The sequence below is a fragment of the Equus quagga genome, chromosome 2 (assembly GCF_021613505.1).
Source record: "Equus quagga isolate Etosha38 chromosome 2, UCLA_HA_Equagga_1.0, whole genome shotgun sequence".
In the NCBI taxonomy this organism is placed as follows: domain Eukaryota; kingdom Metazoa; phylum Chordata; class Mammalia; order Perissodactyla; family Equidae; genus Equus; species Equus quagga.
The window spans coordinates 117,063,529-117,088,683 of NC_060268.1; the positions used below are offsets into that span (position 1 = coordinate 117,063,529).

A 25,155-nucleotide genomic window follows, 5' to 3' on the forward strand; every position below is an offset into this window, starting at 1 on the left:
TCCAAATCACTTGGGAGCTTAGCCAAGCTATATTTTTAGTATTCTACTATGCCTTTTGAACAAGGTTGGATCTCATGAGATACGATGTAGCCCTGAACATGCTCAGATGGAGCAAACTCCCAACCAAAATTCTCTTCCCAATAAATGCTTATTTCTACATTTCCAACAGAAAGGAATTCTGAATTCAGTTTTGCTCCTTAAAGCAAAATACTCAGCCAACGACTCCTAACCTTAGAAATGCTTCCTGCCCATAAGCCACATTCCCCTAAAGCGGGATGCAGAGGGGCCAATGTCGACAGTCTTCCTGGTACTCTTCAGCCCGGTATACCTTAAGCTTCCGTCGGTTTACCCCAGACACAAGCTCAGCCCCACCGGGAGAGGGCCTGGCAGGTTCAAAGTAAAAGCTCAGTTTCCCGGCAGGTAAGCCTGCCTCCCCGCCCACACGGCTGGCCTCTAGCTGGACATGTGGGGCTACTGCCTTCTTGTTACACAGTAACCACGTTCCCGGGGCTGAGCATAACAGCTTGAAGGAAGTCTTTTCCTGGCTGAGAGCCCCAAATGACGACAAAGTCCTTACTGAGGCAGGCCAATTTAGCAAAAGGACCGTCTTCCTCCCCAAGGCAGGCACTTTCCGTCCTCTGCCCAAGAGGTGGACCTGACTGTCCCCCGCCCGCCGTCACCCTCCAGCCTGCAGACCGTCGTCTCCTCCCCGCCCCTGCAACCGGGCTAGGTCTGCCCCGCCCCTCCGTCCGCGCCAGCCTCGCCGGTCCCCTCCGCGGGCTGCGTGCGCACGCGCACCCACGGGCCGGGCGGGCCCGCGCTCCGCCCCTCCTGCTCCGCCTCCGCCTCCTGGTCCTCGGCCGGGCGGGAGAGGGGCGGAGGGCCGTGCGCCTGCGCGGAGCCGGCAGTCCGGCAGGGCGGCAGCAGCGGGGTGGCCGGCGGGTGCCCTGGGCACCGCGGCCCCTCCCTCCTCCGGTCCCCCGCCTCACGCAGTCCCCCACCGAGACGCGGCAGACGACCCCGGCCCTGCCCTCTTGCAGGCCTGGCCCGAGCTGCAGCCCGTGACCTGGCAAGAGGCGGTGCCGCTCCCAAGATGTCGCAGACGGCCATGTCCGAGACCTACGGTACGAGGCCGGCCAGGCGAAGCGGGCGGATGCTGGCCGGGGGCGCGGGGGCCTGGCCTGGGCCGCGGGGTCCCGGAGTGTAGGGGCCGCGGGCCAGGGAGGGCTGGGGGCGCGGGCCGGGCTGCGTGCAGCCTGTTTACGGGATGTGCTTTCCAAGTTTGCTCTGGCTTTTTCTCCGCACTTACACCCGCAGGGTTTTTCTTTTTTAGTCTAATTTCGAGAGCTCTGGGTGTGGGAAGCCAGTTGGAGACTCGGTTTCATCTGCGATATTGTCCCCAGCGAGGGGTGTGAAGGACTTGGGGCGACGCCTGTGCTTCAGTGTGTTCCTCAAATATTCCAGGTTGACCTTTCCTGGTGTGGAATTCCTTTCTTCGCACTGGGATTACAGTGAGGAGTTATCGATAGGCTAATCATTTCTTCCTCCGGAGACCTTTGGCCTTATTTCTCTCTCGCTCCCTCTCTCTCAGGGATTTTTAGCCCCTTCTAGGTTCCCTTATGGCTGTTTATAAATGTGTCGTTTTTAAGACCGTAGACACTTTGGAAGCGGAGCCCTTCCTGGCTCATCTTTGCTCCCTCTTTAGCACCCACACCTGGAGGTGCTCAACAAATATTTCTTTGAATAAACGAAAACCTTCCCAGTTCATATACTGTGTTTTTGGTTTTTGTTTTAGTCCTGCGTGGTGAAAATAAACACTATGGCATATCTCTGCTTTGTGTCAGGCTCGAGGAGATGTTTACCATCTCTGATCACTCAGATGCGCACATTCTCAGATTAAGACTTTGGAGTTTTACAGTCTGAGGGAGAGACTCAAGTTCAAAAGTATGTACCTCTGCTCAAATCAGTGTTGTCTCCGTTGGTCCTCATATGCTGCTCCTTTGCTTCAACAAATACGTGTGGAATGGCCTCACGGAGCTGGCCTGGTGTGAGCGGCACCGTCAGCACCACCAGGAACACCGCAGGCAGCGGCTCTGGTCTCCTGGAGTTTACAGTCTAGTGGGGATTCCCGTGTTAATCCAGGTGTAACACTAATGAATGGTTAAAGCCCAGGCAGGAGTTCTGCAGGAATGTGGTCTAAGAAAGAACATAAGAAAGAAGCCCCACCACACTGGGCGCCAGGGAGGCGCACGTGCCAGAACAGCACGTGCCCAGGCCCTGAGGGACAGGCAGTTCCTGTAAGGGGATGTGGTTTAGGCCCCACAGGCCTGGGGAGGGATGAGGGTGAGGCAGAGAGAACCTCTCTCCTGTGAGGGGTGGGGTCATAGTGCATTTGCCTCACCTTCAGCCACTCCTGTGACTGGTCCATGCCCTGTTCTTGGTGACACTGGGGGCAGAACATCTGTTCCTAGAAGGCTTAGGAAATCCTCCAGGAAGTCACCGGTTTCATAGGGACCAATGTTGTCAGAGCTGCAAATGCTGCAGTACATTGCATCCACATGGTCTGGTTCTCTCTATGGAGAACTACAGTCAGATTTCATAAAGAAAATGTTTCTCGAGCAATTTTTGGTTATGCTTTTCTGTCTTTTCAAGTGCTCCTTTCCCTGCACTTTTTTTCTTTAACCTGGATAAGGAGCACTTGGGAGGGGTGGGAAGTCCAAATAAGAAAATCAGGTGAGGGTTATGTATTAGTACGAAAGGACTGGAAGAGTTCAGGAGCTAGAGCTTTTCCATTTCATCTGTATTCTATGAGGTGATAACTTGATAAAATATAGCATACCTTTGGCTTCCCCACTTCAGACAGAGTTACGTGAACGTGTTAGCATCACAGATGAACTGTTTAAATTCTGATCATAAGGCCTTGGCCATTAGTACTGTTATTTCGTGGTATCTTCCAAATGTTTTTCCTTTTTACTAACTGAATTTAATCTTTTCTTCTAATAGAGGAAATTAATAGAAAATTAGTTTTAGAAAGAGCAAGTGTGGCAGCTGAAAGTGCCAACCTAAAATAAAAATCACCTAAACCAAGTCCTAGGCTGTCACCTTAACTTATCATTGACCATATTTGCATAGCATTGTTCTCCCAAAGTAAAACAATCAGCTTCCCTCCTTCCAGACATTTGCCTCTTAGACAGCTGGGAAAGGAGTGTTTGCCTAACCTTTAAACTCCTTTGTACTCTGTGCTCCTGTTCTCTTCTGGAAATGGAGGCTCTCTGTAGCTTGACAGGGATATGATGAAAAATGAAGAGTACTTCCAAGGTACCGTTCTTTGGGTTTTTTTGAGGAAGATTAGCTCTGAGCTAACATCTCCCACCCATCTTCCCCTTTTTTTACTGAGGAAGACCGGCCCTAAGCTAACATCCATGACCATCTCCCTCTACTTTATATGTGGGACACCCACCACAGCATGGCGTAATAAGCTATGCTAGATCCATGCCAGGGATCCGAACCAGCAAACCCCGGGCTGCTGAAGTGGAGCATGCAAACTTAACTGCTATGCTACTGGGCTGGCCCCTTCAGTGTGCTGTTAATGAGCTGTATCTACCTGCTTTTTAGCGCATTAAAGCAATATTTCACCTTCCATAGACTGAGTAGTGTTCAACATTTTGCTGCTTGGAAACCACTAACCACATGAATACTATGCTTTATATAATGTTGTAATACAAAATTGAAATCTTAAACACATAGGTTTCAGATTGAAACCCTCAATCTGAATATCCCTAAAGTGAACCATGGTTTCTCAGATATTATTAGGTTCACAACCTTCTTAAAGCTTTGGCCAGTTAGTGTGGCTTGGGACTTCCCAAGGAGCTCCAGCCATCGGAGACTTGGGAGATCACAAATTGGCCTTAAGTAATTTCTCATACCAAGATTTGTGAGACAAAACTGACAAATTAAATAGGTAGTACTAAGCAATGCTGTTCAAAAAGGAGCTAAAAAGTGTAAGTGGTGTGGAAAATGCTGAAACAAAAATTTTTTTAAAAGCTGAGGGAGTTTGAGAGTGAAGAAAAGTCTGAGACAAATCTCATCACATTGTAGTTTATGCCTTCTGCAGTGAAAACAGGTTATGAAACAAGAACACAAATTGTTGGTCCTATGCTAATTTTATTACAATATACCCTTCTTTTGTTTTTAAAGATTGGCACCTGAGCTAACATCTGTTGCTGGTGTTTTTTTCTTTTCTTTCTTCTTCTTCTTCTCCCCAGAGCCCCCCAGTACGTAGTTGTATATTGTAGTTGTGGTCCTTCTAGTTGTGCTGTGTGGGACACCACCTCAGCATGGCCTGATGAGCGGTGCCATGTCTGCGCCCAGGATTAGAACCGGCGAAACCCTGGGCTGCCAAAGCGGAGCTTGCAAACTTAACCACTCGGCTGTGGGGCTGGCCCCACAATATACTCTTAATATTTTTATTGTGTGCTTGAATTTTGAGAATTATCAGGATATTTTCTTTTAAAAATGTATCACTGTAGGCTGTTGTGGGTTGAATTGTGTCCCCCAAAAGATATGCTCAGGTCCTAATCCCAGATACCTGTGAATATGACCTTACTTGGAAATAGGGTCTTTCTAATTGGGTCAAGATGAGGTCATATTGGATTAGGGTGGGCCATAATTCAGTGAGTAGTATCCTTAGAAGATGAGAGGAATTTGGACACAGACATGTGCTGGGAGATTGTGATGTGAAGACAGAGGCTGAGATTGGAGTGATGTATCTACAAACCAAGGATGGCTGGCAACCACTATAGGCTAGGAAGAGGCAAGGAAAGATCCTTGCCCAGAGCCTTCAGAGAGAGCATGGCCTTGCTCACACCTTGACTTCAGGCTTCTAGCCTCTGGAACAGTGAGACAGTAGATTTCTTTTTTAAGCCATCCAGTTTGTGGTATTTTGTTATAGCAGCTGTAGGAAACTGATACATAGGCATTGGTGTTCAAAATATGATTCATGGAGAAATTTAGGCTTGATAAGGCAAGGCAGAGTCAGGAAGATATTCTACGTAAAGGAAATAGCATCTTCAAAGTCACCTGGTGCCAGGAAAGTATAAAATAACTTGCTGTTGGGGAAATCACCTAAATTACCATTACTTTATTTCATAAAAGACAGGGGATGTAAACAGTGTCAACAAAGGAAGCATATAACACCAGAATAAAGGACATTTCTCTAAATTGAATAAATTTATCATTAGATGTTTGTATTTTTCTTTTTCTCCTTCGCTGAAAATTAGCGAACATTTCAAGGACCAAAGTTTGGGAACACTACACCAGTTCTTACATTAACGTGCCCCCCAGTTCCATTGTTAAGATGCAGATTCTGATTCAGCGGATGTGAGGTGGATGGAGGTTCTAAACCTGACCAGCTTCCAGGCCATGCAGGTGTGGTTGGTCCAGGGACCATGATTGAGTATCAAGTCACTGTAAATACTCCATAATGCCTCCCTGCCATGGAACTTTGAAAGCATTGTTCTTTGGAAAAACAAAAGTTTCTGGTAGTTTTTCACCATCATTTGAACTATAAATCATTCCAGTCCTTGCCCATGACTTGCCTTCCTCTGAAGACTCCTAAATCTCTACTTCCAGTCACGTCATTCACTGAAGCTAAAGATCTGATTTTCAACTCCTTCCCTACCTATCCTACTTGGATGGCCTAGGAGAAGCCTAACGCATGTCCTAAACCAACTAATTACCCATTCATACTCCCGAATCTTCTGTTTTCCCCATGTATCCATTTGCTTAAGAGACCCAAGTTAGAACCCGTTTTTAATTCTTCATGTTTATCTCCGAAGTTTGGTTGGTTTCTAAGTCTTTTAGATTGACTTCTTAATCTACTTCCAGCTACTCTTTACCATAGAAGAGGCAGGGGAAGGTTAAGTTTGGGCTAGTTTAATAGATTATATGGCAAGGAAACTCATCATCCCCAAGTTCTTCGTCACAGCAGCTTGAGCAGTTTGAGGCTCCTGTGTGTGAGAAGATGAGAGAATTCCTTGGGCAAGGATGAGGTGGTTTCTGGTAGGGGTAAGCTGGAAGGAGCCTTGGTAAAATTTATTTCAAGGCCCAGACTTCTGGTAACTTATACCACAGCTTCACAGGAAAATCATGATCATGAGTTAATGGTATTTCCAAAGCTTTTTGAGCTTCTTGGAAAACAATTTCATGTAAGCATAAATGTCAGTCTTACGTCTAACTATAATGTAATATCTCTTCTGTTAAGGACTGTGTCTCCAACATTCTTTTAGACATATCTCATTCTTTGGGCCCTTTTGTATAGAATTAGCTATAACGATTCTTTTGCGAGGTTCAATCCTAGAGTAATCACTCTTATCATAGAGAGCCAGGCAAGTGTATTGATGATCTATGCTCTGAATATTTCTTTGGAATGAGAAGAAAGCTGACACTGTTTCTTGAATTTCTTCTCTTAAACCATCCTCTAGAGATTGGTCAGACTGATGTAGTAGATTTTTCCCCTCATTCTTAATAACTCTATTAGAATACTTGCCAGTGAAAATAGTTCAAGGGAAAACCTTTGAACCCTCTGCATCCTGTAACATTTGTCTTTGAATGTCACTGCTTTCTCTGCCAGCCTCATCTTGGTTATGGGCCATGTTCCATGTGTTTGAAGAATACTTGACTTTTGCTTCTCTATAGCTGTGAGTATGGGTTAAAAAGTAAAATGATGTACAGAGAACAGTTGTTTAAAAGATGGTCAAAGCGAGGCAAATATAAAGGCTATCATACTGCAGCACAACACAGAAGTCAAATTAACACTGTCTGCAGATTGTCTTCCTTTGTAATTTCCCTCTAAGCTTTCCAAACAAAAATAAGGTTATATTGAGAGAGATTTGGCCAATACCAATGAATCCCAGATAATGATAGCTGTGACACCTAAAAAAAATAAGGCCTTGTAGCTCTGTCACAGCCAAGTGCAATCCTACACTACTCAGTATGGTAAACTCTTATAGGATAATACTTAATGACCCCAGTCTTTTAATTCTTTCCGTTTCTCTTGTGTGTTGGGTTTTTTGTTTGTTTGTTTGTTTTGCATTTAAGAAGTCTTAAAAAGCAGCTAACAATATTTAGATATGGGGGAAGGGACACTATTCATAAAGTGGTAATAAATTGTGAATGAGAAGATGTATTTTAGAGGGAGGTTTATCATTCTTCAAATATGAATTTTTAATTGTGCAAAAAACTTGGGGGCTTAAAACATCTCTCTCCTTTGTTATAATTAAAAATATTATTGTACACAGTGTACTCAGTGACAGCACTGGTTCTCTAGCTCATTTGCTTACGCTGGTTATTTCAGGAGTCCTCACCAAATGCACTGCCTCTGGTGACTTTGCAGATCTGTTTTGCAATTCCGTCAACTCTTGATTGTGACAAAGCACATCTTTCTTTCAAAACTAGATGGTAAGCTTGTTGAAAGCAGGGGACCGCCTCTGTGACTTTCTGTCCCTGGAGCAGTGGGTCGTTGCTGAACACAGACTTCAAGGAATGCTGAAGGAGCCTGCTTTGATTCCATTGAGAGGTGGCGTATTCGTCTCTCAGTTACAGAATATGAAGTAAAAGGCCAGGATAAATTGAAAACCCAACTTTAAGATATAGTTTAATTCTTTTCTTTATGGCAGAAGTCTAAGTTTTTACATTGTATATAATATAAATTCAACTCTAATTAAAACCTTTTCCACAGACCACGGTCTGAATTAAAGAGATCACATAAGGTATCCTTTAAGAAAATAGATTTCCCTCCTGAGAATTCCAATCTGAAATCAATCCACAATGCATCAGAGCCAAGAGTTGCAGTGGTTCTTTCTTTCTGGAGCTGCAGGGCTTGACTGCTGCCCGGTTGAATGTAACTTTGTACCTGTAGAGAGAACATGTTGACCAAATGGAAGTGGTCAGCCGTGGAGGTGAAAGAGCCACGAAGGCAGGCTTTGGTGCGTCCTTGGAGCACTACGACGACTGGCGCTGTGCCCAGAACGTATCCTGGGGGCACCCCAGGATAGACATATCCCTATTGTGGTGACACATGTATCAGGTGATCTGAATCTGTGGTCACTATACATTCAAATGCCTGGCATTTGGTATTTATTAAGTAAATATTAGTTGAATGAACTTCCTGAGTTCTATAAATCCATGCTTACTTAACAACCTTCTGATTATAAGTTGACTCTATATGACCAAAAATAAAAATTTTTTAAAAAATAAAGCTTAACAGAAAATTTCCATTTAATAGGTAACAGATTAGTGGCTCTTTTGGTCATTTTATCAGGTGGAGTGCTTCCAACTACATGTGGCAGAAAACCCAGTTCAAAACACCATAGGTAATATGATAATGTGTTTTTTCAAATAACTATAGATGAGGTTTCAGGGCTGGTTGATTCAGAAGCTCAACTGTGTCAGCAAAGACCTAAATGCTTCCCATCTCTCTCCTCTGGCAGTATTATCCACATCCCTCATCCCCTCAGAGTCATAAAATGGCTACTCTTTGTAATCTGTGTATGCTTCCTTGTTTACATCCTTTCCTAAATGCAAGAAAGAGGAGTCCTTCCCTGCATTTTTAACATAAAAGTCCTTCCTCTTTATCTGATTGGGCCATGTTAGGTCAAGTGCCAGCCCTGGACCAATTACACAGCCAGGGTAATGCCTTGCACTGATTAGCAAGGCAGAGGGGGGCTAGGAATGACTGTGATTGGCTTAAAATAGCTAACACCTGTCCTGGAGCTTCAAGGCCATGTTTCCCTAGGTTACTTTGGCTCCTTGGGGGAATGGCTTTTAGGTAGACTACTACGACAGCATGTACTATAGTCTCCAAAAAATGTCAGCTACAGTTCAGTCTCAAGTGTGTTCCAGTTAATGATCTTCCTGAAGTAGGTGATGAGCTTAAACGTTCTTTCATGCTTCTCCTCTTGCAATGGGGAGGTAGTCAGAGAAAGCAGCACAGTTGTGGAAAGAGCACAGGCTTCAAAGCTGGATTCACACAGATTAGAATCCCTTGTCATCTTAGAAAGATCAAACATTCTCTTGTCATTTTGCAAACACAATATAATTGCATTTGACCTTAGATCTTACTGTCTTTGTGAACCTGCTAAAAATATTTGGTGTTTTGAAGACTCGTGTTCCTCTTTAGAGCCACTTTGACTGTGAAAATACTTTGGAGGAAAAAATGGAAGTTGGCAATTTGGTGGCCGTTGCTATTTCCCCACTTTTCTTATATTAGCACCTTGAGGAATTTTGTCATAAGTATGTACCTAAACTAGACTACTACGCTTGTCACAAACCTTTGTAAGAATGAAGTCTGTATTTTGGATTATCTTTTCAATATTAAAATCCGTGGAGACCTTCATAGTCTACACACTGGTGAAACTATATTGGTAAAATTGGTATTAAAATGTATTTCAGGGGCCGGCCCGGTGGTGCAGCGGTTAAGTGCGCACATTCTGCTTTGGTGGCCCAGGGTTCGCCGGTTCAGATCCCGGGTGCGGACATGGCAGTGCTTGGCATGCTATGCTGTGGTAGGCGTCCCACATATAAAGTAGAGGAAGGTGGACATGAATGTTAGCTCAGGGCCAGTCTTCCTCAGAAAAAGGAGGAGTATTGGCAGCAGTTAGCTCAGGGCTAATCTTCCTCAAAAAAAATAATAAAATAAAAAATAAAATGTATTTTATTATTATATAAACAAGTTCCTTTAAATGTTCACAACTGTAAAAACATTGTTACAAGTGACCCATGTCTGTACTTCTTCTGGTAAGTATTACTTAGTAATAAAGGTAATTTTCTCTAGTTAGTGTTCCCAAGAATAGTGTTATTTCTAGCTATTGCGACTAAAGAAGCTTTCGAGTCAATGTCCTTGAATATGTACTCATCAAAGATTCTTCTGGTATTAACCTATTTCCATTGTTGTGCCAGGAAACCTTTCCTTATTGAAAAACTGTTGGTGTGTCTAGGCTGAATTATAATCCCAACCTCTAGATAAAGGGTGGAGTTAGAATAATCTGCACAGAGTACGTTGTATCCAGTGTCTCAGTCCTCACAATGACAGTGTAGAGTAAACACTGGTGGGTGAGGAAACTGTTTCACTCGCTTATGGGTGAGGAAGCTGAGAGGTTGGGTGCTCCGCCAGAGACCCCAGAGCTAGGATTGGTGGAACTGGCCTTTGAACTCAAATTTGTCTTGCCTCACGTTCTCAAGAGTAGTCGAGTTCTTGCTCTTCTTTCCCGTATAGAGAGCTCCTCCATAAAATCTCTGATTGGTGGTGACCCTGATTCAGCACTGCCTCCGGACCTCATTACTCTAGTGTGTGTTCTGAAGAAGCACTGGATGTTTACTATGAGTTAAAATCTGCCCCTGAACTCAGAGCACAACTGGGAGCTGGGGCCTGAAGCTTGTACCTTCTAAACTAGTGCAGAAGACCTTCAACATTCATAAGGGGTCCTGTCACAGATCTGTGTCATTTCTAAAATTGCAAATACTATCGTGGTACTTAAGGCTTGCTCCAAAGTTGCAGTTCAGGAAGGCATGTTTTCCTTATGTATCCTCAAATAAAAAGTTAACTCTTCATCTTTTATCTTTTTATTACACTAGGTGGAGTGTTCTCTGAAACATTTTGACACACTCTTGTCCTTATTTCTTTACAGAATTTGTCCTCTCATATATTCTAAATCAAACTTAACACTCTACTCTTGAAAGTGTCCAAAACTTGTTTCCTGGTTAAGAATAATTGTTTTTCTTAGGTATCTTCATTTTTGTCTACTGCACTGGCTGCTGACTACCTTTCCTGGACAGTGTTCCCCTTTGGAGAATAATTTCTTTTTTTATGTTGTTACATCAAGTAGAAAGCAACCAAGAGCTTGCAGTTTCCATGCAGGGTGTCTGGCTGGGCTCACTCGCCTGCTAACTGACTTGTGTCCACACACCAGGCCCACAGTGGGCTTGATCCAAATGGGCACTTAGCAAAATCACAGATCCTGTCACACACAGACCTTGAGCAATCATTGCAGAGTCTGTGCTGCAAATGTTAAATCCATAGATGTCACCATTCCTCCCTGCTGACATTTAATTCAGGTTCAGGCACACCACCACTACCCCAGGCAGAGCAGCAGAGTCCCAGAGTTAGCCATTGCTGACTTTTCCACCTCCCTGTCCTTCTTATTTTACCTGCCCTCCACAGGTCACATGTCCTCCTGCTGTCCAGACCTTCTCCCTCTCCCAAGCCACCATCTCACCGAGGTTTCTGCTGCTCAATTCCTCCCTGACCTGTGTACCAAAACTTTTTGTTCTTTGAAGTACATGTCATCTTACCTTCTGTGCTCTAGCTCCTTCTCATTGTGTTGTCCGATGACCTCAGGGTTATTCTCCAGGATCATCTGGCGTACAGTCTCGCTCTCCTCTCCACCTGCTCCCTGGTCCTGGGTGACTGCAGAATCCCTGCAGAGGGGTCGCTCAACAACTTTGTGTCACAGTTTCTTGACTTCATCTCTAATCACCTTCTTTTCTGCTCCCACTTGAGGTGCTCACTTCCCTGGCTTCTCACTGGACATTGTCACATGTTAAATTCTTATCACTGCCATCCAGCCTTCACTTTAAGAGCTCTAGGCTCCTGGTCGTTGTCACCCTCCCCCTCCACCCACTCCCACCCTGCTTCTTTTCAGGTGATGAGCTGCTCCCTCTCCAGAGATGACACCCAAAGCCTTTCCTTCCCCCTCTTCCTCCTTCATCCTTTAATTATCCATGCTTTGCAGTTCCCAACCCTGGCTAACCAACCATCCGCCTTGCCTGCTGCTATACAGCCAAAGCTCTTTTTAGATTGAGATCACTATAGATTTATGGTTTCTGCTTCCAGCTGGGTACTCAGTAGTGCCTAGCAATCTTTTTCTCATCCTGGCCATCTTGCCCTTTCTCTACGTCAGCTGTTTTAATCCCCCACTAATCTCTTTATCTCACCTCCAGTGGATGACAGGGAAGAACAAGATGCCATGCTAAGGGAACTCCCTCTCCTCCCCTTCTCTTCTCAACCTATAACTTTATTTACCTCCACACTTATCCTTAACCCTTTTCCTGTTGTCACAGAAGAAAGGAGGTCTCTCTGTGTGTCCGAGACTAATCCCTGCCGTCCACTTTGGACCTCGTCCCTCGAGTTTCAAGGACTGGCATCACCAATCATCCCTTTCTTTTTCTACTGGTAACTTCCTGTCCTTTCCCTTCCACTCTGCACGCTCCTTTAATTCCCCCGTCTCATCTCTTCTTTCGGTCACAGCCAAGCTTCTTGTAAGAGTTAATTGTCAGCACTTTTCATCTGCAGCATGTCACTTCAGCTGACAATTCTGCTCCACCTCAAGTGGAGATTTCACTTTGGGCATGGTGGTCAGACCCAGCAGACACTTGGCAGCCTTTATCTTACTTAGCTTCTCTTTTCACAGTCAGCCCTTATGAGAACTGCCTCCCCACATCTCCACCATGTTGGCTCACAAGGATTTTAAGTTTAGTATCTCTAAGTCTGTACTCATTGTTTTGCCGCAAAATGGCTTCCTCCTCAGAACCTTCAGTAGTTCTTATCTCAGATCTTTGTATCACAAACCGCTGGTTCCCTAAGCCAGAAACCAAGGAACCCTTCTCAGGTGACCCCATTGTCCCTGCACTCAGCCTCTTCTGCCAGGAAATGAAACACATGAAATGAATCCTGCAGTCAAAGCCATTGTCTTTGCTTCCTTTCTCACCTCTGGAAATCTTAAAAGCAATATCACTACTTATGGGAGAAACTAGGAAGGCCTAGGTCATCTTGTGTACTATGGCTTCATTTTCTTGAAGACTTAAGGTCCTCATTGACTACCAGTTGTTGAACAAACGTGCTGTGTTAGCTTGGTCACCTTCTGGCTCTGTGCCTGCCTTTCAGTGACTGCCTTTGCCGTCAGTGTCAGCAGTTGATTGTCGTTGCGCGTGTAGCTGACAGCCCTGCACTAGTATGTGCCTCTCATCTGCTGTGGTCTGGGAAATTAGGTAGTAGAGGTTGCTTGGAATGAATGGTTCCAGATGAGGCTTCTCCCGGAGAGTTAATCCTTCGGCTCTGTGTTAACTGCTTCAGTGCTTGGAGGCCATTTTTGCCTGATCTGCATTTTGTCTGTGTTCTTGAGTGGCTGACTTTTGCCCAAGACCGACTTCTAATTGATGCCTTTCCTATTATCTCATTTAACATTTCCCATGAAAAATTAGAAGTATGTTAGTAGCATATCTCCCTTTAGATTTTCTGTTTGGAGAGATGGTCTTTCCCCCACCTGCAAGCTTAGTTCATTCCTGAGGAAATGCTCATCAGGTGAATGTGATTATCATAAATTGGATGCAAAATATTTCTTTGTGATTTTGAGTCTGCAAATTAACGCTCATTATAACAAAACACCAAATCTAATTAAAGTAGACATGATTATTTAACTAGTTCACATTTGGTTATCTTATACAACCTAACTGGCCATTTTTCCTTCATTAATTACTCTGTAATATGGCTGTTTACCTGCTCCTGTTAAGCATCGTACACTGACATATAAAACATTTCCATGATATGCAATGTGTCTGTGTCATTTAACTTCAAGCAAGGAAAGAGAAGAAGAAAGAAAAACTCCACAGATTATAAAAACAAAATAAGTCAGTAAAACCAATGCAAATTCTACCATACCCAGGGATGTGGGGTCTGATGCGTGAGGGCCTCCCTGCTGGAAATCAGCACACCTTGAGCACTGAGGAGAGAACATCAAGCCATCCATCCCCCAACCCCTGGTTTTGTAGATGACTGTGTGGGGCTCCTGTCTCCTGGCTCTCAGCTACAAAGAGGTGTGTGATGTCAAAATGCTCTCGTAAACAGGAGGGATATTAACTGAAACTCCTCATAAAGTGGGATTCTTGTCACCTATAAGGAGTAATTCATTGCCCATTGTAGTGCTTGGTTTTATCTGTGTTGTCCAAACACATACATCTCCAGGCGGAGAATACCATACTGGACAGCATGGCATCTCACCTGCTGTGCCTTCCTTCTGGGTACCACATCCTGCTTGAAGTACATTCTTTGGTAATTCTTTCAGTTTAGGACTGTGCATAGTAACTTCCAGAGTGGTTGTCTGGTAATATCTCTTATTATATTTTTTTATAAAACTTTTTATTTTCAGATAGTCATAGATTCACATACAGTTTTAAGAAAAAATAAAGAGAGATCTCATGTTACCTTTACCTGTTTTCTCAGTTTTAACATCTTGCAAAACTATAGTAAGCTCTCACAACCAGGATACTGATGCTCCACAGCTGCACATTCAGAACATTTCCATCCCCACAAAGCTCTCTCCTGTTGCCCTTTTACAGGTGTACGCTCTTCCTGCCTGCCCCCACACCCTCCTTAGCACCTGGCAACCACTAATCTCTTCTTCCTTTCTATAATTTTGTCATTTCAAGAATGTGATATTAGGGAAATCATGCAAGGTATAATCTTTTGGGATTGACGTTTTTAGTCAGTATAATTCTCTGGAGAGTCATCCAGGTTATTGCATATATCAATAGTTAATTCTTTTTTATTGCTGAGTAGTATTCCTTGGTATGAATATACTACAGTTTGTTTAATTATTTACCTGTTGAAGAACATCTTGATTGTTTCATTTTTGGCTATTATGAATGAAGCTACTATAAACATTCCCCTACAAGGTTTTATGTGAACATAAGTCTTCATTTTTCTGGGATAAATGCCTAGGAGTGTAGTTGCTGAGTCATATGATAGCTGCATGCTTAGTTTGTAAAGAAATTTTCAAACTATTTTCCAGAATAGCTATACTATTTTATATTTCTACCAGCAGTGTATGAGTGATCCAGTTTTTGTGTATCCTCGTCAGCATTTGGTGTTGTCACTGTTTTTTATTTTAGCCATTCTGATACATATGTAGTGATATTGCATTATGGTTTTAATTTGCATTTCTCTAATTATTGGCTAATGATGTTACACATGTTTTCACATGCTTATTTGCCATTCGTGTATCTTTTTTGGTGAAATGTCTCTTCATGTCTTATGCCCATTTTCTAATTGGATTGTTTGATTTTTTACTGTGGATTTTTGAGAGGTTTTTTTAATATACGTATTCTGGATGCTAGTCCTTTGTTGGATACGTGTTTTGCAAATCTCTTGTCCCAACCTGTAGCTTTTCTTTTTCTTTTCTTTCTTTTTTTTTTTTTTTTTTTTTTTGGTGGAAGACTAGCCCTGAGCTAACAACTGTGCCCATCTTCCTCTACTTCATATGTGGGATGCCTACCACAGCATGGCTTGCCAAGTGGTGCCATGTCTGCACCCGGGATCTGAACCAGCGAACCCTGGGCTGCCGAAGCAGAATGTGCGCACACAATTGCTGTGCCACCAGGCTGGCCCCTCTTTTTATTTTCTTAACAAAGTTTTCTGCAAAGCAAAAGTTTTCAATTTTGATGAAATCCAATTTATTAATTTTTCCTTTCCTGGATTTTTTTTTTGACGTTAAGTCTTAAGAACTTTGTGCTTAGCTATAGATCCTAAAGATTTTCTCCTATTTTTTTCCTAAAAGTTTTATAGTATTATATTTTACCTTTCAGTCAGTGATCTATTTTGAATTAATTTTGTGTAAAGTATGAGACTTAGGTCAAGGCTCATTTTTTTCTCCTGTGGATGTCCAGTTTCTTCAGCACCATTTGTTGAAAAGGCTAACTTTCTGTCATTAAGTTGTTTTTGCACTTTCAAAATCAGTTGGACATATTAGTGTAGGTCTATTTCTGGGCTCTCTATTCTATTCCATCAATCTTTGTGTCTCTCCCCCTGTCATTACCACACAGTCATGATTACTGTAGCTACATAATGTCTTCAAATCAGGTAAAGTGATTCCTTCCACATTATTCTTTTGCAGAATTGTTCTAGTTCCTTTACCTTTCCATATAAATTTTAGAATAAGCTCGTCTATATCTACCAAAAAGTCTTATTACTATTATGATAGGAATTTTATTAAACATATGCATCAGTTTGGGGAGAACTAATATCTTTACCATGTCCAGTCTTCTGATCCATGAACATAGTATATTTCTCCATTTATTTAGATTTTCTTTTGTTTCTTTCATCAACATTGTGTAGTTTTTAGCATAGAAGTCCTTTACATGTTTTGTTAGATTTACACCTATTTCTTTTTGAGTGATTATAAGTGGTATCATATTTTTAATTTTTATGCCTACATGTTTGTTGTTAGTAGGTAGAATAAAATTAATTTTTATATTCTACAATCTTGACCTTGCTAAACTCACCTATTGGTTGTACAAGGGTTTTTTGTTTTTTGTAGTTTTTTTGAGATTCCTTGGATTTTCTATGTAGACAATATCATTTGCCAATAGGAACAATTTTACTTCTCCCTTTTTTATCTGTATGCCTTTGTTTCCTTTTCATGTCTTATTGCACTGGCAAGAACTTCCTGTGTGATATTGACTAAGAGTGGTGAAAGTGGACATCCTTACTTTGTTCCTGATCTTAGGGGGAAAGCAGTCTTTCACCATTAAGTATAAGGTTAGCTGTAGAATTTTTTAAATGCTCTTTATCAAGTTGAGGAAGTTCCTCTCTATTCTTTTTTTTTAGAGAATTGTTATCATGAATGAATGTTGACTTTTGTGAAATGCTTTTTCTGCATCAGTTGATATGCTTACATGAATTTTTTTGGCCTGTTAATAAAGTAATTACATCAGTTGATTTTCAAATATTGAACGATCCGTTTATCCCTGAAATAAAGCCTAATTGCTCACAGTGTATAATTTTATATATATACATATATGTATTACTGAATTCTGTTTGCTAATACTTTGTTAAGTATTCTTGAGAGATATTGTTCTGTAGTTTGTTTTGTTTTAATATTGTCCTTTTCTGATTTTGGTGTCAGGATAATAATAGCTTTATAAAATGACTCAGAAAGGGTTCCCTTCGCTCTTATTTTCTCAAAGAGGTTGTGTAGAATTGGTATTGATTCTTTTTTAAATGTTTGATAGAATTCTCTAGTGAAGCTGTCTTGGCTTGAACATTTCTTTTTGTGAGTTTTAAAATTACAAATTAAATTTTCTTCATAGTTATAGGGCTATTTAAATTATCTGTTTTATGTTGAGTGAGTTGTGGCACTTTGTGTTTTTGAAGAGTTGGTCCGTCTCATCTAAGTTGTCAAATGTATGTGTCTAGAGTTGTTCTTGTCGTTCCTTCCTTATCCTTTTGATGTCTGCAGGTCTGTAGGGATATGCACTGTTTCATTCCTGAAACTGGATATTTGTGTCTCCTCTTGTTTTCCTTTATCAGTCCTTGTATAAATGGATTAAAGATGGCCCCTATGTTGTTTCCTTCTCCACAGCAAGCTGGGACATTGGTTCAAAGCCTGTCAGCACCACACTCAAATTCTTAATCAGTTGCTTTAAATATAGCCCAAATAAGCATATTTTTAGCCATTTAGAGACTGCCTGCATTTCATATCCTATGAAATTGCCCTCACCATCTGCTAACTTTTGATAAGACAAATTCAGGGGCTATAAAAGGTGTCAAGTCCCTTCTCCAATCTCCTTCTCCTCCAGGAGTTCCCTGCCTTCTGGGCACCTTGTCTGGAAGTTCCTCCTGTGAGGGTCTTCCACTCCCATGCAGCCTGTCAAAGTGCTGCCCGAATAAAATTTGTTGCATGGTATGGCCATCTCACAGTCATGACTGTTTCCTTGATCAGCCCCCAAATCCTTGAACTCACCATGGTTTTGCTAGAGGTTTGTCAGTTTTATTGATCTTTTCAAGGAACGAGCTTTGTTTCATGGATTTTTCTTTTTTGTTTTTCTGTCTTCAGTTTCATTGATTTCTGCTCTGTATTATTTCCTTCCTTCTGCTTACTTTAAGTTTATTTTGCTCCTCTTTTTCTAGATTCCTGAGGGTAGGAGCTCAGATAATTGATTGAGGCTTTCCTCTTTTCTGATGTATGCATTTAATGCTCTAAATTTTCCTCTCAGCACTGCCTCAGTTGTGTCCCACAAATTTTGATAAGTTGCATTTTCTTTTCCATTCAGCTCAGTGTATTTTTTGATTTCCTCTTTAAATCATGGATTATTTAGAAGTGGATTCTTTAGAAGTGTGTTGGTTAGTATCCAAGTATTTGGAGATTTTTCTGTTGTCTTGGTGTTACTGATTTCTAGTTTGATTCCATTGTGGTTGGAGAACACATTCTATGTGATTTCAGTTTTCTGTTTGATTTGTTGAGGTTTGTTTTACAGCCTAGGATATTGTCTATCTGGATGTATGTTCCACAGGCCCTTGAAAGAATGTGCTCTGCTCTTAGTGGGTGGAGTATTCTGTGAATGTCGACTCCATGCTGTTCGTTGACTACGTTGAGTTCTTATTTATCCTCGCTGATTTTGTGTCTAGTTGTTCTATCAATTGTTGAGAGAGGGGTATTGAAGTCTGCAGCCATAATCATGGGTTTGTCTGGTTTTCCTTTTAGTTCTGTCAGTTTTTCCTTGAGATGTTTTATAGCTTTGTTATTTGGTATGTGCACATTTAGGATTCCTACGTCTTATTGGTGGAGTTACCATTTTATCATTATATAGTGATCCTTTTTGTCTCCGGTAATTTTCTTTGCTCTGAAGTCTGCTTTATCTGATATTAATAATGCTTTTCTTTGATTGATATTTGCATGCTATACCTTTTTCCATCCTTTTATTTTCAGCCTGCCTATATGATTATAATTGAAGTAGTTCTTGTGGAGAGCATAAAATTGAGTCATGTTTTTTAGTCGAATCTGCCGATCTTTGTCTTTTAATTGGCATATTTACACAGTTTACATTTAATGTAATTATTGGTATGTTAGGATTTATCTTTGCCCTTCCATATTTTTTTCTGTTCTGTTTTGTATTTCTCTCTTTTCTTTTTCCAATCTTCCTGTGGATTATATAAACATTTTTTAGAATTGCATTTGATTTACCTATAATGTCTTTGAGTATATCTCTTCATATAGCTGTTTTAGTGTTTATATTAGGTATTACATTATATATATATCTATCATAGACTACTGGTGTCATCATTTTACCAGTTCAAGTGAAATACAAAAACCTTACTTCTTGTACAGCCATTATTTCTTTGAGTACTTTTTCAACCCCATCGTCTTTTTTCTCTCTTTCCAGGACTCCAATGACACGAATGCTAGATCTTTTTTTATTGTCTCAAAGGTCCATGAGGCTCTATTCCTGTATTTTCAGTCAGTTTTTCCTTTGTTGTTCAGATTAGATATTTTCTATCATTTTGTCATTCCAGTTCACTGGTTGTCTCTGAACCTTCCATGTTGCTGTTGAGCCCGTCCACTGAGCTTTGTATTTCAGTTATTGTATTTTTCAATTCTAAAATTTCCATTTGGTTCTTCTTTGTATTTTCTGCTTCTTTGATGAGACTTTCTCTTTGCTGAAGGTTTCTATTTTTCATTTGTTTCAAGCATTTTCATGTTTGTTGAAGCATTTTTATGATGGCTGCTTTAAAGTCTTCGTCAGATATTTCTGACATTTCTGTCATCTTGGTTTTGGAGTCTGTTGATTATCTTTTTTCTTCCAGTTTGAGATCTTCCTTGTTCTTTGTATGAAAAGGGATTTTCAGCTGAAACCTAGGCATGTCTGTATTATGTTATGAGACCTTAGATCTTTATCTAAATCTTGTGTTTAACTGGTTTCCACTCTTGGGCACTGCCTCGTTACAACCAGGTGGAGGTAGAAGTCCAGATTCTCTGCTCAGCTTCCATTGACACTTAGGTGGAGGGGGTGTTCCTTGTTACTGCTCAGTGAGGAGGAGAGCTCCAGTGTCCTGTACCTCTCACCACCATCACCACCATGGTCTCTGCTGACACTGTGGTGGGGCATGGGGCAGCTCATAACTGTCTACTTGTTATGAGAGATGAGAGTCCCACTTCTGTACTTGGTCTTCTGTGACACCACCCTGCTAAGGGTGTTGGGGAACCTTATTACAGCCTTGAAAGGGTAGAAATCTAGGCTTCCCACTCAGCCTTTGCTGGTATGTCTGGTGGGGCCAGTTTCTTCTGTGGTGTTTGACTGGAGTCAAACAGTTATTGTGTAAGAGTTTCCTCTCTTGCTGTGTTGCCCTTTCCTGGTCCTGTGGCTAGAGAAAGCAGACTTTTGTTGGAGCTTTTTAAAATCTGCACCCATTGGCATTTCCAGGTTGCCAGCTTGTTCAGCTCCAAGTCTGGGATATATGAGGCAAAAGGAAAATCTAAGGAACTCACCACTACATCGTTCCTCAGACCACAAAGTCCCTGGCCAGTCTACTTTCTTCTCTATATTTTTCAAAGTCTTCCTATGTTTCTTTTATCTATTATGTCTACAGGTTTAAGTTGTACTGAACAGGTGGAATAGGAAAAGTACTTCTACTCCATCTTCTTGGAAGCACAAGTCCACCTTGGCATTAAGGATAATTTGTTGCGTATGGAATTCTGCATTAGACAGTTTTTGTTTTTGTGTTCCTGCCCCCAGTACTGTAAAGATAGGATTCCATTGCCTTCTGACCTTTGGGGTTAAGGAACCTAGTTTCATTATAGGGAATTTTTCTTTTGTTTCTAATTGCTTTTACAGTCTTTGTTGTTGTTCTCGTAGTTTCACTATGATGATCTGTTGAAGTGTGGATTTATTCTTAGTTATCCTGCTCATGCTTCATAGTTATTTTTTATTCTGACAATCTCTTTAATTTTAATTCTATAAAATCCTCAGCCATTATTTCTTTTAATATTGGCTCTCCACCTCATTCTCTGTTTTTTCATTCCAAAATACTTATTAGACCTATGTTGGACCTTCTCCTTAAATCTTCCATGTTTCTTAAACTGTCATATTTTCTCGCTCTTCAACTCTCTGTTCTGCCTCCTGGTAATTTTCTCCATTCTCTATTCCAGTTCACTAATTTTCTCCTCAGTTTTGTTCATTCTTCTCTTTAACGCATCCATTGACTAATTTTAATGACTGCAATTTTTATTTCTAGACACACTCTAGAAATCTGCCTATTCTTTCCTGTCATCTTATTCTTTCTTACGAACTCAATTCCTTTTTTTAAATGGTATTAATCATCCTGAATATACTTTATCATGTGGTTTTTTTTCTTCATCAAATTCCTTTAAGTGTAATCTATCTGTAAATTGCTGACTCACTCATGGTGGGTTGTTTCCTTGAGTGTTTTATAATTTTAGGTTGTGAACCTATCTTCAGAGGAGCTGTGTGTGTGGGAAACTTAGATATCTTGGGTTGAGGGTCTGTCTTTCCAGAGTGATCTGAGTTGCTTCTTCCACAGATCCAGGTGATAATACTTTCCAAAGCCATTTTTATTGTTGTAAATTGACTTGGAGTTTCCTGGAGCATGTAGGGGAGGAAGAGAATTCCTCTGCCCTCTCTAGGTCCTTCTGGCTGATATACGAATTAAATTCACATGAGACAGAATAACAGGAGAAAATCAAACAAGGCTTTATAACATGTATACATGGGAGAAACCCAGGAAAACTGGGTAACTCGCCAAATGGCTGAAGTTGCCACCCTAAATACTATTTTTAGCTAAAGATAGAGGAGGGTGTCTGGGGGTAGTGGTTTGGGACTTCAAGGGGGAGGAAGGCAATTTATATGGAGATGGAAATGCAAATGGGCCAAATACAGACAATGTGACCTGAGAGAGATATTTTACATCACATTAAAGTTATCTTATGGTATTAGCTCCTTCCTGGAACAGGCCCTTCTATTTCAAATTCTTTTAGGCCACTGAGAAGGAGGTAGGGAGGTCAGAGTTTCTTTCAGAGTCTTTTGTTCTTAAAAATAATCAAGCCAAAAAGACACATTTTGGGCGGGCCAGTTCTGATGCCTCACATCCACATGGTTATTTAAATTTAATTTCAAACCTACCACTGGTACTAGCCCATGATTCATCTTAAAAGGGAATGCTTTTCCCATTCTGCTGAGAGACAGGCAGAGTCAGAGAAGGCACCTACTCTTCCTGAGCTAGTGAGTGGGTTTTTTCCCCAGCCTACCCTCCCGCTTCAGGCCTTTCCCTGAAGAGAACTCAGATTTGGCTCTGCACTCCCTCCTTCATGTGGGCACAGCTCTTGTACCCTGTCCTACACAGGTATCAAAACTCAGTATTAACAGTCCTCCATCTAGGGCTGTACTGCTTTTTTCAGTTTCCTCTCTATTCCAAGCATGTAGAGATTTTCTTTTCTTTCCTAAAAGCTTGGCTGTGTGTTTTTTGAAAATGCAATATATTTTATCCAGCATTTCTAGGTGTTTGATTCAAAGAGTTTTCAAACAAAAAGATTTTCTATTTAAGTATGAATACTTACCTTTTTGAGCTATAAGATTCAGAGTATGAAGAGTTTGTTGAAGGAATTAAATATTTTTACATATGGAAATTACACATCTTATTTGTCTTTTGTCCAGGAAAGTGCAATTCAATTGGTAATGTTACCTTTTTACCTGTTGAGGCAATGGTGCAATCTGGATAGCAACTACTATAGTAGAGTACGTTTAAGCAAAACTTCCAAAGCAGAAATAATGAGGGAACAAGCATCAAGCCAAAGTCTAGGCTTAGATATATGAGTTTAAATTCTAGGAGTACGTGGATTTATGCAATTCATTTTTCTATTACATATAAAATAAAAGAAACATTTGAATTTGTGTATACACAATCTCTTTTCTCTCTCAAGATTTACTATTGCCTACATATTGGCAGCATCTTTTCCTATTCTCATCTTCTGCTGTTTACAACTTATGTGGTGTATTGGGTTTATTTCTTCAATAAAGAGGGTATTGAGTAAGATTGAGAAATTCCAATATTTTCGTTTTAACCTGGAAATCTTAACAATCTTCCCTTTAATTTCTTGGGTTGTAAAAGCTGTTCAGTGACATTGATTAGACTTGGCATGTTTTATTTTTTGTGTGTGTGGTAAAATATACATAAGATTTGTCATTTTAACCATTTTTAAGTCTACAGTTCACTAGTGTTAAGTACATTCACATTGTTGGGTAACTATCACCACCATCCGTCTCCAGAACTTTTTAATTTTTCCAAACTGATACTCGTATCCATTAAACAATAAATCTCCATTTCCTCTCCCCCCAGCCCCTGGCAACCACCATTCTACTTTCTGTCTCTATGAGTTTGGTGACTCTAGGTATCTCATGTAAGTGGAATCATACAGCATTCATCCTTTTGTGACTGGCTCATTTCATTCAGCATAATGTCCTCAAGATTCATCCATGTTGTAGCATGTGTCAGAATTTCCTTCCTTTTTAAGGCTGAATAATATTCTGTTATATGTAAATACCGTATTTCGTTTATCTGTTTATCCATCAGTGAATACTTGGATTGCTTCCATCTTTTGGCTACTGTGAATAATGCTGCTATGAGCATGGATGGAGCATGCTTTTGAAACATGCAGTGAGAAGCATAAAACTGTTGGTATTTTTATTTTATTTATTTTTTTTTTTGAGGAAGTTTAGCCCTGAGCTAACTGCTGCCAATACTCCTCTTTTTGCTGAGGAAGACTGGCCCCGAGCTCACATCCGTGCCCATCTTCCTCTACTTTATATGTGGGACGCCCACTACAGCATGGCTTGCCAAGCGGTGCCATGTCTGCACCTGGGATCCGAACCAGCGAACCCCGGGCCGCCACAGCGGAACATGCAAACTTAACTGCTGTGCCACTGGGCCAGCCCCTGTTGGTATTTTTAAATGCTGACAATTCTAATAGCACTGTTCTGTAAGTTTAATTGCCTATAACCATTTGAAAATCATGAGAGGTTGAATAGAATTAATCTTTGAGTGATGATGAATATAGTTCTTAAAAACCAGGGGTAGACCAAACATCAATAAAGAAATAGACTATTTGGGCTTAATTAGGGGAGAGAAGAAGCCAGGGTAGAGAGTGCTTGGTGTGTGTCTGGAAAAGGAGTGTGAGGGGGCAAACAGGGAATCAGGAATACAGAGCAGGGCCTTCAGGGCCACAAAATACGTCTGGCAGCGTGAGGTTTAGCAGTGGTGGGTCCGGAACAGAGTGTGAGGGGTGGGAGAGGGCGTTGGTGCTCTGCTGCTCCTAGGCTGAGCAGACCTCAAGTTCTTTGCTAACAGAAAAAGCAAAATGGGTCACCAAGGCATTGTGGGGCTACTGATGCTCCGTCATGCTAAGTTACAAATTCTGTTCTGGAGATCCTCTGTTTCCATTTTATGGAAAATAATATCCCAAATTAAATATGTTACCCTCCGTGAAGAAGACGCAAAGAGCTCTGTTCTACATTGAAGGAGACGGATTTCACACTTGAAACACTGACCGGCACTCAGCTTGAGCTGCAGGTTACAGATGAGGGAATAGAAACAAGACCACAAAAACCTGCACGTGCAGGGGAAACTTAGACCTATTTTTAAAAAAAAGAAAAGAGTGAACTTCTCAAGGCCTATAAGTCTACTAGGTTTTTTCTTTTGTACAGAAAACACTTGAAATTTCTAGGCTATTTTTGCTTATCACTGCGTATTCATATTTCTTTGAATAGTGGCTAGTAAAGGGACAAATTTTATCCATTATAAGAGCAGTTTTCAAATTTCCAAAAGCACAGGAAATGGTCCCAAGAGTGTTTGAAAAAATGCTGACTTAGTTAGTAAGCCAAATATCAAAAAGGTGAAAAGGTAAGTTAACATGTTTTTGTCATTTTCACAAAATATTGTTACCTCTTTTTTCTGGTATATTAACAAACTAATATTTCTTTTTATGATCATAGTCTAAGAATAAATTCATAGCACCTGTTTTAAAGTTATTTTTCACAGTCTCTTTTTGTTTTTCAGATTTTTTGTTTAAGTTCTTGGTCATTGGAAATGCAGGAACTGGCAAGTCTTGCTTACTTCATCAGTTTATTGAAAAAAAATGTAAGTGACCTCAAATAGTCAGTGTTTTATGCATGTCTTCCTCTGAGAGTGTTCTCTGGCTCAGATTTGTGTACAGCAAAACTCCCAAATATTTTTTTCAGGAAAAAAGTTGTAGTTTAAAAATATTTTAAAGTAACATTAAAAATTTGTTATTAAACTTTTAGTAATATGGTTGAGTT

General features: G+C 40.9%; 1 protein-coding gene across 1 annotated transcript in view; it reads left to right on the forward strand.

Moving 5' to 3' along the window:
• Window positions 1-875: 875 nt before the first annotated feature.
• RAB4A (RAB4A, member RAS oncogene family) overlaps window positions 876-25,155 on the forward strand; it is a 43,434-nt gene continuing 19,154 nt past the window's right edge. The window contains exons 1-2 of the mRNA XM_046654136.1: window positions 876-1,124; window positions 24,896-24,976. Coding sequence (XP_046510092.1) covers window positions 1,094-1,124; window positions 24,896-24,976 — 112 coding nt within the window. The 5' untranslated portion in view covers window positions 876-1,093. The remainder of the gene's footprint in view (window positions 1,125-24,895; window positions 24,977-25,155) is intronic.